Source organism: Pelodiscus sinensis, chromosome 2 (genome assembly GCF_049634645.1).
Source record: "Pelodiscus sinensis isolate JC-2024 chromosome 2, ASM4963464v1, whole genome shotgun sequence".
In the NCBI taxonomy this organism is placed as follows: domain Eukaryota; kingdom Metazoa; phylum Chordata; order Testudines; family Trionychidae; genus Pelodiscus; species Pelodiscus sinensis.
The window spans coordinates 190,523,116-190,535,132 of NC_134712.1; the positions used below are offsets into that span (position 1 = coordinate 190,523,116).

The window sequence follows — 12,017 nt, forward strand, 5'->3', positions numbered from 1 at the left end:
TAATGCCATAAGTGGCATAGGCAGCCTTCCAATGAAACAGAAAAGCTTTTATTTCTCTTTTTTTCTCTCTCATTACAGATGGATCCAATTCAGAAAGCTGTAATAAATCATACATTTGGGGTTCCTCTCCCTCATCGAAGAAAGCAAATCATATCATGCAACATTTGCCAGCTGAGATTTAATTCTGATGTAAGTTTACTATTTTGTATTAGTTTAAAAATATGCTTTGGACTACACTGGATGTGCAATGAGTCTTTTTTCTGTGTGTATTAATTTGAGTTTAAATGAAATATAATGATTTTAGACTGTGGATCCATAGTAGATGAGTCTGCAAGGCACTGCACACAGAACCAATTACTTGGTACTTTATACACAGTCACTCAGAGTCTCTTCTCAGTTCCATTCGTGCAAGTTTACAAATATTGGTGGTTCTGCACAGAGTATCAGTAGGGGCAGGACTGATCCATCATCTTTAAAAGGATCAATGTAATATCTAGATCCCAATGCTTCCACCAGTACAAGATATTTTGGCTCAATTATTTTTCCTTTAAACACCGGAGGCACTTCAGCATTATTAATAACGCTTGGCTGTACCTCTTCTGCCCATGCTCCAAAATCTGTACCTACAATAGCATAAACAGATGTGGCAGTTTGGTGCTCCTGTCCTATCTGCTGCAATCCTAGTAAACAAAGGCTACTTTCACTATTTTGTTCCCCACCTCGTTCCCAGCCAAATGATGGGAGGTGGAGGGGACTGCTCCCAGCCTGCAGACTCTCACACTGTAAGGAGAAGAAGCTCAGAGTCTAGATGGTTTGTTGGAACTTCCACATCCTCACATTCTATCCTGGACTTCTCCCCATACACCTCCATAAGGCAGGTGAGTCATCTGTAGAAATTGGGACATGACAGATGGGACCCATCCTTACCTATTTTTCAGAGATAAATCAAAATATCCCACCATCCTTTCCACTGGTTCAATCAGCCTCTAAATGAAATAAAAAGTTCTAGCTTCCCATTCCATATTCATAAGTGGCTAATAATGGGCAAGGAATTTTCTATCCTTTCTTCTTTCCAAGATCTGGGCTTCTTCTCCATTTATATGTTAGCCAGTGAACAGCACATAGGGTTCACACAGGCTAAGACACAAAAGATCCCCCACTAAAAAAAAGAAAGGATATCTGAGGGGACACAGACCACACAATACAAACAAAAATGTCAAAAGTGTTCCTGATTCACATTACCCACCCTAAGATCCAGTTCCTCTCCCAAGGAAACAGAGCTCTTATTCCCAAGTCAGAAGGAACAGATAAGGCTCGTTACAAAGGCTTATTTAAAAGAAAGCAGGTGGGAGATGCTAATGAGATCCAGGCAGAGGGAAGAGGATGAACAGACTGAAGCCAAGAACAAACATCTCTGATCCAATCCCCTTCTTTTATCCTTTGAAGGTGCATGTAGACGGAATTGGGAAGTGCCTGACAAAGGAAAGAGGCTTAGCTGGCAAGCCCTGGAATACTGCAGGTTCATAGAAACAAAATGTTCTCTTCCATTGGCACTGCATCCCTCCTGGAGGCTCTCTCACATGAGTGGATTTGGCAGAAACTTATCAGCCTGTTCCAAGCAGGCCTGGTCATTGACAGTTTCATTTGTTTGCCTAGTAAAATAGCCCTACCAATAAAATAGGCTAACTTTTGATCTGCTATCCAATTCCAATGTGCTCACAACAGTGTTGGTAGTGATAATAGGCTGGAAAATGTAGGTGCCTATTCTTAGCTACCATACTTGTCGAAGTGTTATTCCCAAGGACCTCCTCATGAGAAGTAATTCAGAGAACTGCTTGTTGCTTCAATAATGCAGGTTTGTCGTAAATTTTAAGAAGGGATCAGAAATCTTTTCAGTACATGTTGCTCAATAGGGAGTAGGATAAATTCCAGGAAGCCTAGTGTCTTCCTGTTGACGAGATCTAGACAATAATCTTCATTGTCAACTGAGTGTCAGGCATTCATCTTTACTTACAGCTGTGGATCTCCTAGTTTCATGCATAGATTATTCCCTGCATACATACAAGAGCTTTGTCCTACACTCCTGGAACTATTCCCATGCAAAGATGGGTAAAGACAGGGCCTTTCTTACCTATACACAGAATATACAACTGCATAAGGCATCCAGAAATTTGGGGCACCACTGGGTCTTCATGTTCACCCACCTGCCTCTTCCTATCCCTGTTCTGTAGCTCTGCTTTCTCCAGAGAAACTCTAGTTAAGTTAAAAGTGAAAAAAACTGTCAGACCTATGAGCAGACATCAAAACTGAGAGAGAGCCATTCAAGTGTTAACGAAGCCATTTAATAGGCATTTGCAAATCCCAGCGATATACTGAATGTATTGTGTTAGTTTACAGGATCTTAGCTTAAAAATGTGCTTTAAAAATATTTTATTAGTATGTTGCTGAAGATTATAAAATCACATTTCTAAAAATATTGTCATTCACCCAACCTCAGTCTGCTTCTGGGCATATGGGCAGTTTAATAGTCCTTTACAGGGCCCCATAAATCCTAAGAACGTCTCTGGGTAATAATACATTCAGAGTTATCTGGCCTCTCCATGAGTGAAAACAGTATATCTAGGATCCTGCTTTCATAATCCAAACTCTGGAATCCTACTGTGGACACCAAGTTTTTCAGGATGGGGGTCTCACTTGGGGCATAGTGACACAGGAGGGCATTGGCAAAGTCAATGCGGCTTTAGAGAATCATTAACTCTAATGATCACATCAGTCAATCAGGCCCTTCAGGTTCTGAGGAGGGAGCATGTCCTGGTGGAATCAGACAACATGATGTGGTATATATTAATCTGCAAGCAGGAACAAAAACCTCAAGTCTCAACACTGTAATGATGAAATGCATCCTTTCCTGGGAAGACTGCCACATACTCTGCATCCAGATGGCCCACATAAAAGGGACACAGAACACACAATTGTACTGGTAAAAGTCATTGGCAGACACTCGACTCAGAGTGGTCCCTGAACTGAGACATATTCCAGCTGATTGGACGTAGGCTTTCCTCAGATGAAATTGTTCACACAACCATTTGAAATCTGATATAAAACATCTTTGCTATCAGGGAAGCAAACAATATGTCACTGGGAGCCGATGCTAGCACACAGATGTCTGGATGTGCTTTTATAGTCTTCCTCCTCTTCTGCAGCTAGGAAGAATAATTTAAAAGATTAAAAATGGATGATGCAATGGATAGTCTCAGTCTGAGGCACGTGCAGCTGCAAATAAACATTTGACAGTAGCTTTTTGGAAAGACAGCTGTAAAGCAGATGCCTGGTCATGTCATAACACCTTTAAATGCTACAGTCTTGAATTCCAGGTCTCTGGAGAAGCATCCTTCCACAAGATGATGCTCTATTGTGTGATCCCAAACTGGATAATGCCACGAATTTTAAGGAAGGAAGGATGTGTCTACTTATCTCATCCTTCTCCTGAATATTCCCCTATTTTTTATTGCATCTGAAGTGTCTGTGACTGAGGTAGAGGTCAGGGCCCTTAATGGAATTGTTGTTACCTAATGGTTTTTTCTTTGGAGTCATATCTCTTCCTTCTGGTCCACCAAGGCTCAAAGCTTTGGGTATCATTGTGATATTCTTTTTTCGCATCCCAAAAGCTGGGAGTTGGTGACAGGGGGTGGATCACTTCAATAATTGTCCTGCCCTGTGCATTCCCTCTGAAGCATCTGGTACTCTTGGAAGAGAGGCTACTGGGCTAGATTGACCATTGGTTTGACATACAATGGCCGTTCTTGTATTCTTATCATTGTTGAATTATAGAAATTGTTGTACTGTGGCTTTAAAAACACTGGTACGTATTCAGTAATTCATTATGCTATGGTAAGAACTAATCAGGCTTGTGAATGGAATGAGCACAGAAAAGCTCCACCGCCCCATGGGTAAGTCTGAATTTCTTTCAATATTTGGCATAAGAGGTGCAGAGTAAGGTTATGTTTACATTGCATCTGGAGCGAGCTTCCTGGCAGAAGTTCACAGACTCATGCAAGTGGATTAAAAACAGCTGTGTCGATGCTGCTTTGATGTTGTGGCTTGGGCTGGAGCTCCAGCTCTCAAGCACCCCCTGCTGCTCCCCAGCCTCCTTGCACTACTCCCAAGACTGCAGACCCAAGCTAGGAGGCTTGCTTCCAGAGGCAATGTAGACAAAAATGTGACAGTTTGGGGGAAAGGTTGCCCTCAGAAAGGAAGCTTGGTAGTAATGTAATATGGCAATGGCAGATCTACACCTATAGCAAGTTTCTCTTCTCTTTTGAATAAACATTTTCTCTCACTGAACACTCCTACCCTTAACTTTCACACCACATTTTGTGGAGTGTAATTTAAAGACATAAAAACAACAAATAGTTTTCAATTCTGAGAGTTAGACCTTCCTGGCCATTCTACCAATAAAACTTTATTTTTAGATCGCAGCAAAGGGATTTATCATCAAGTAATGAATAGAAACACTGTTTACTTACTATAGGAGGGTACTATAGAAATGTTTATAGTAAAACTGCTCTTTGGGGTTGTTTTAATTTTGGTCCCAGAAGCCAAATTGTCTTCCTCTTTTGATAGATTTCTTTTAGTGCAGAAGGGCTTTTTTTCAGGTTGCAAGGTCACTACATTCCTTTCGTCCCATACAGGAAAAGGTCACATCAATATCTTCATTCTTGCCACGGTGCCATTCCAAGAAAGCACTTAAGCACATGCTGAGCTGTAATCACACTAGTGGCCCAAGAGGTCAGTTGTGCTCACTGTCTGAGTACTTGGTGCCAATTCAAAAGAACTGTTAAATACATGCTTGGCTTTAACATGGGGTTAGGACCATTAAGTCTGTGACACTAAATACATGCTTAAATATCTTTCTGGATTGTGATCACAGTACAGTAAAACTCCAATAGTCCAGCATCCAATAGTCCGGCACTCCCGATAGTCCGGCATCAAAATGGCTAGAGCCTAGTGAGTGAGCTTCGGCAAAAAATGAGTCACAAGGTAACAGCGGCAGCAGCTGAACTGAGCAAAAAGGGCAAAAAAAGGCTTAAAAAAACTAAAACATTACAGTATACTGTATATAGTATGTACAATAAAAAGGGTTAAGAACACCTGCTTATAGTACCTCTTGATAGTCCGGCATATCTGATAATCTGGCACCACCTAAATCCCATAGGTTCCGGATTATCGGAAGTCTACTGTACTAAGCACCATCCAGGGGGGAAAAAAAGGGTTGGGGAATAACCAGGGAAAGCTGGAGGGAGAATTCGGGAGGTCGGCCCTTGAAAATGCCAGGTGACCACATGGTTTGCCTAAAACCAGCTCTAAGTGAGACTGCTTATGGGCTTTTTGAAACACGTGCTTAAATGCTTGCTGGTTTGGGACCTACCTGCACAAAAGTAGCAAGGAATGATTACTTTACAAATTTTCCTTAAGCCAAGTTTTTTCTATTTTTTCCCCACCATTTTAGTCGTTATCTTGAGTAAGGCAGGTCTTATTTTGCCAAGGTCACCAAATCAGCAGTGATGGCGTGTTAACTAGCTCAATGGTTATGTAAAACTCCTCTTCTTTATGGAGATCTCTGAATGATCATCCAGTTTCCCTTGTGTTGTAAGACTGGGTAGGAATTTTGATGTCTGCATAGCACTAAAATGCCATTATGATCAAATATATAGGGATTTCCTAATACGCTTGCCAGAAAAAAAATTGTTGAGCATAAATTGCAACAGTAGCACAGCTCTCTTGAAAATCGTGGTCTGAACATTTGTCAGAGAGACCTTATCAATCATCTTCCTCCCTCCCCCGCCCTTCACTTTAATATCACCCCAATCCTGCCAACACAGATCTCTGATGGCCAGTTGATGTTAACAGGATTCTAAATTGACACAGTAGTTTGTGCTCACAAATCCTAATCCAGGAGACTGCATAGAGAATAAGGATGGATCTTATTTTGTCTGTGCTGTTTGTTCCTAGTTTACAGCCTTTGGCATACTACTCATCAGTAATAGTAAATTAGAAGGTGGAATGGCAGATGGATACTAAATAAAACTTTATTTGGGGATCTTTTATTAGAAAATGTTGAAATGTATAACCACTGAAATATTAGGGAGCTAGGATGGGTGAGGTAAGATCTTTTCTTGGCCCAACTTCCGCTAGAGACAGAGACAAGCTTTTTGACAACCACACTCACCTTATCTGACTACAATCCTGGGACTGACATGACTACAGCTACAATGCATGCTGAAATATTAGATAGTAGAAGATTTACCCTGTGTTGCTTGGGTCCTTAACTCAATTAGTTTTTATTTGTTTTTTAAAATAAAATGTAAATTTACATATTTCATTTGAATCGCTGCTCTGGGGTGGGGCCGGGGATGAGGGGTTCAGTATGTAGGCTGCCTCACTACAGCTGTGTGGAGCCAGGTGAGAAGTGCCTGTCCATGACCACTGCAGCTTCAGCAGGCATAGCCCGTGGAGGGGTGCATGCCCCACAGTTGGGACAGGTCCAGTTTCGTCTGCCCCCTGTGCTCTCCAGCCAGAATGAGGAATGAAGCAAACTGTGCACTTTCCCTTTGCTTCCTGATGAATGGATCAGTGTCCCCATATGAATCTGTGGGGGAGGAGCTTCAGTCTCCATGCTCTTCCTCCCAAGAGGTACCTAGGGAGTGGGAGGCTTGGCACTAGTGGAGTCCTGGATGGGGAGGCACGCACCAGCCAGCTCATTTCATCTGCCTAGTAATTCCCTTTTCTGTCTGGTTTGATGAGAAGCAATCCCATCCAGGAACATCCCATTTTCATGGCACAACCAAACCATTCCATTGCTTAAGTTATGATAAGAGGAAGCTGCATACTGAATTTGTTGGTCCTAGCTCTTACCATTTCGGAGGAGTTCTTGAACAAGCACATAAACAGACAGTCAAAGTCTTTCAAATATATAGCAGATTTGGGCAGAGATTTCTAAAGCCCCAGTCAGTGGGCAGGACCTATTCATATTCACTCTTTAAATATGCATATTTGCTTGGATAAATACGTAGTTGAGAATTTATGTACATGATGGGTCACATAGCCTGGGCCTTATCACCCCATTGGGAACAGAAAAAGGCCAATCTCGGTAATACCCTTTTTCTGCCAGGGTTATTGAGAATTCAACTTTACTGTTTTCACAGCTACTATGGTTCAATTCACTTTTCCTTTGGCTATAAATCTTGAGAGTGTTTAAATATGTTTACCTATTTGCTGAAGTAATCTAATGCGGTATTTACCCTCATGTTTATCATCCTTTCTGTGAATTAGTTATATTCTACTTACTCCTACTATTCTGGTTTATTTATTTTTTTTAGATTGCATCCTTTAAATTAAGAACCCTTTCTCAGTATAAATAAGTGAGACTTTATTGTCATTCTAATAAACACCTTTCAGACTCAGTCATGATTATATAGAGGCATATGCCATCTACTGCAAGCCACTAAGCACAAATTTAAATGTCCTTAGGGCAACATTCCTTTGTTGACTGTCACATTCTTCTTCTTCTTGTGTCCTTCAGTAACATAACAGCAAAATCCTTGCTCTTTGAATCTACTATTAGATCCTGATCCTTGCAGGAATCCAGATCTTCATGCTTGCCCAGCATCTCAGTGAGGTCAGTGGTACTCCAGTGGTTATAAGAATTTGTGAAGGTTGCTCTCTAATTAGGATCATGGCCAGTTGTGATCATACTCAACCATGGATCAGTATGGATGCTCTGCAGGTGGTGGACAATGGATAGGCCCAATGGAAACAGATGTAATATTGAATAAAACATCTGTATGTACATTAGAGCAAATTTTCCAGTGAGAATAAGCCCAGATTTTTGTATCTTAATTGCTTCAGGCCTGGGGGTTGCACATTTTTTGTTCTGTGCTACATCTGTTCAGTGAAGCACCATCTTTTATTTAGTATGGAGATAAAACATTCAGGAACAACATTCATGAAGCTATTAGAGCTGAATTTTCTGGATAAAATCACAGGGTATGCCTGTCTCTTGCCTAATAAAATCCAGTGAAATGTGGGGCACAAAAATGCTCAGTTGCTTGTGGCTGGCTCTTGCAGAGATCCCATAAGGTAGTATGCTCATATAAATACCCTCCTCATTCCATCCATCAGCTCTCCTGGAACCCAATGCTCCTCTCTGCCCTTGCAGGAAATGTGGAGGTTACTGTTGCATAGGGATGGCTTTGATATGCACAAAGCAACATCCCACCCACACCAAGTATTGCTTCTCAGGATGATGATAGGGATATTGTGAGGGGTTTTGTCACATCACCATCCTTGGGCTTTCCTTTTCCCTAGGGATGGGAAGAGATTTTCAAGCTAGTAGCTTTGTAGGTCAGCTGACAGCTCACTATCGTGTTGAAATAGAGAAAGGTGCTATTGGTTCCACTCGTTGACCTTGTCATTGTCACTCAGCCAGGTCACCACCACCAGCCCCTCACCAAACAAACATCACTCTCCACTTATGGAGTCAGACTCTTCTTGTAGGTATGTAGTGGAGTCAAATGTCCACACTGCCACGGATACTGCAGAGGTGAACCTTCCTGATATGAGCAGAGCCTAGTCAGTCTGGGGTTCTGCGTTGAAGCTTCAGCTATATGTGAATCATAGTGATACTGTTTAATAATTACTGTATCAAGGAAAGTAGAGTGTAATTGCCCTTTGTGACAAGGTCCTCACTCAAGCCCCTTGCCCTGGGACACCTTGGCTATGTCTACACTCGTGGCTTCTTGCATGAGTAATATTCAAATGAGGCTAAGCATGGAATATCACAGCCTCATTTGCATACCTAATGAGCCACCATTTTTTTCAGAAGAGGCTCTTGCACAAGAAGGAGCATCTATACTGCTCCTTCTTGCACAAGAAAAACCCTCTTCAGGAAGAACAGCATTGTGCAAGAGGGGTTTTCTTGCACAAGAAGGAGCAGTATAGACTTTCCTTCTTGTACAAGAGCCTCTTCTGAAAAAAATGGTGTCTCATTAGGTATGCAAATGAGGCTCAGCAATATTCTACACTTGGCCTCATTTGCATATTACTCACACAAGAAGCCACAAGTGTAGACATAGCCCTTCTGGTCCACAAATCAGCCAGAGACCCTCTCTGGTGCAGTCACCCCTGTCTTTTATTGTCAGCTTCCTACTACCTTTTATTTACAGAGTTGTAGGTTGTAGCAAGCTCAGCCAGCCTCTCCTTTTGGCTTGGGCACAAACTCAGCCACCTCCTGGCTCCTCACCCTTCACGTCCCCTCTGGCTGCCTTATATAGCCCTCTGGCTAATGAGGCCCACAGCTGCTTTCATTAGCCCTTCAGTCCTGGGCTTCCTCAGCTGGCTGTAATCAGCCTTTTCAGCCAGGCTGTAGTAGCAGAGCTCTGGCTTAGCCAGCAGTCTGTCACACCTTATATTCATTCCAGGCAACAGTGAGCCAGCCTCTGTGAATGATTTCTCCTGTTCCACATTTTGCCTGTCCTGTTGGTGCTTTTCAAAGAGCTGTTCCTTTGATATAGCAACAGTGCTCTGCAAAAGTATGAGATCTTTAAAAAATGGCAAGAGTTCTGCTATGAAATCTCTGAGAGTGCAGAGGCTTCCTCTTCTAATTGTTTAGCTACCCAGAATTGGCAAAACTTTAAACACACAATGTGTCTTTTAATGACCATCCTTCTAACTGGGGAGTATGAAGATGAATTGCTTTCAAAGGTTTCTGCTTCCCTAGCACAGATCTCAGAGGCTGCAGCATTTGCCCTTTGAAGAAGAAACTATTGATAGGCCAGGCTCTCAGTTCATGCTTGGGCTCAAACGGTCTTAAAATTGCTAGGGGCAAGACAGCAAAGAGGGAAAGGCTAAGGTGAGAGAGCAGTTGGAGGAGTTAATATAAAAAGGAGAAGGTCTGAGAACACAGAATTTCTACCCCACACTCCACCATACCGCATGTAAACACATCCAGGCAATGAAAGTTAAAAGGGTCTGCTTCCCTCAAAGTGATGAAGTTATTACCATGTAGGATGTTAGATGCTGCCTAAAAAGGGGGTTGAATTGCCTCTTGTTTGAAATTAACTGTTGTTACTCAAAAACCTTAAAAAACAATGAAAGCAGCATTGTTGTTACTCAGTGTGCCATACTTACTTTGGTTTATTGAATTTCTCGAAGCACAGGGCTAGTAGTCCTGGGCACTAGCCACACATTTTGCATCTCGATGACCAATGTTATCTACTTCATTTCCCTTTAATTTGTCCTCCTGCTTTTTGCTTCTTCATATATTTCTGTATGTAGCTCACCATGCTTCACCTTTTCTAGGGGCTCACTTAGGATAGAACAATGTGAGTGAAGAGAGTTATATATTATATTGTAGCCCGGAGAATGAATTCAAATCTTAAGAGAGAATGCTTCAGTATCTTGTGTGGTATAGAAATGTCTTCTTCAAAATCAGTTAGCAGTTGTAATCCACAGTGATCCCTTGAAATAGTGTCCATATCCGTTTTGAACATGCTCTTTACTAGTTGGTCTATAATCGACATTGGTTGATTATACTCCTCTATTAGCCTCAGTGACATCTGTTCTAATAGTCTTCTGCTAACTCTGGACACTTCTCTTGATGGCTTGGAAAATGTCATCCTTGTGAGAGTTCTGGAAATATTCATCACAGTGCACTGTGCAACCTCCTAATATAACTAACAGAAGAACAGTCCCTTTGGTGACAATAACTAACAGGTTTTACTGTATTCTATGAACTAAATTCTCACCTAAGAACCTGTAGGATTGACCCTTCCTTAGGTCCTGCATTCTTAACACTTGAAAAGTTTATTACACTCTTAGGACATGCTGGTGAGATATTACTGTTATATGTGCCTATCTTCAGTCTAGTCACCAACTGGAATTTGATCCTCTGTAGAAATGGAATGCCATAGTCATTTTTTAAAGAGCTATGTATTCAAGTAAACGCCCCCCCCTCCACACATATTTGAACAATGCCTGTGAGGGTGACTTGCCTCTGCTCCTTTAAGTTTTGATCTGAATTGAAAATGAAGGGGCATGGCTCATTATCAGGACTGAATCCAGTATGGCATTCTTATGTGACACTCCCATTGCCTTTGAAATCCTGTCCTTCAGAACATGGATTGAAAACCTTGGCCAGATTCTGTAGGTACAAACATACTGTTGCTTTCATAGATAATTGACACACTGATGTAGAGCAGATTGATCTTTAAATTATGCTTTGTAAATGTAAAGATTTAGTCTCTGTTGGGCTCAGATATATTTCACTGTACAGTGATGGAACAAATGCAGGTACAGTTGCATAGTAAATTTACTCTTGGTTCATTTGCATTAGAGCTATCTGCATGAGCAAAATGTTTCCTCATATTCTTTATAAAGAAGGTTTCAGAAGGTAGACTCTGAACAGGTTTTATCCTTTCCCCAGCACATCTTATTTTCTCTGCATCAGTAGACTTGTCATGATAATCAACTTTTTTGTCCCAACCATCAATCACTCTTGATTACAGCTGGGTAGAAGTTCTGTTCTGTTGATCAGCTCATCAGTGCACATAATATTACACCTGGAGACTCGTGAAAATCATCCCTTGATGGGAGAATCACTTGCCTTTAAGGCTTTTGTCAAAAGTACTTTCATCTACATTTGGGTCTCCTTGCAGTTGTTAATTCTAGCTTTGATTGTATTATTCCTTTTATGAAGATAATCCTTGTAAATTCAATTGATCCTTGCCTAGATAATTAAAAGAATATCATTTTAGTTTTTAAATAACAACTTATGTTGTACCTTTTTTCACTTGATTGTACAAATATTGCAGTAATTAAAATTATATGAATCACAAATTAAATGGCTACATGGTACTTTGCTGAGAAGTAATTTAGCATAACTTTGCCCAGAAATTTTGCAAGAGCCATTCTATCAATTTTTAATACGTTCCCTGGGAATTTTCTTTTGGTTTGATTGG

The 12,017-nt window shown here is 41.2% G+C and overlaps 1 protein-coding gene across 6 annotated transcripts in view; it reads left to right on the forward strand.

The window, feature by feature from the left end:
• The window catches only part of ZNF385D (zinc finger protein 385D), a 653,382-nt gene that overhangs the window by 524,603 nt on the left and 116,762 nt on the right, over positions 1–12,017 (forward strand). For 5 of the 6 annotated variants that reach the window (XM_075922065.1, XM_014579132.3, XM_006134329.4 and 2 more), the window contains one exon: positions 79–189. The exons of the other annotated variant lie outside the window; for it this stretch is intronic. In XM_075922065.1, coding sequence (XP_075778180.1) covers positions 79–189 — 111 coding nt within the window. The remainder of the gene's footprint in view (positions 1–78; positions 190–12,017) is intronic. 6 annotated transcript variants of the gene reach the window in all.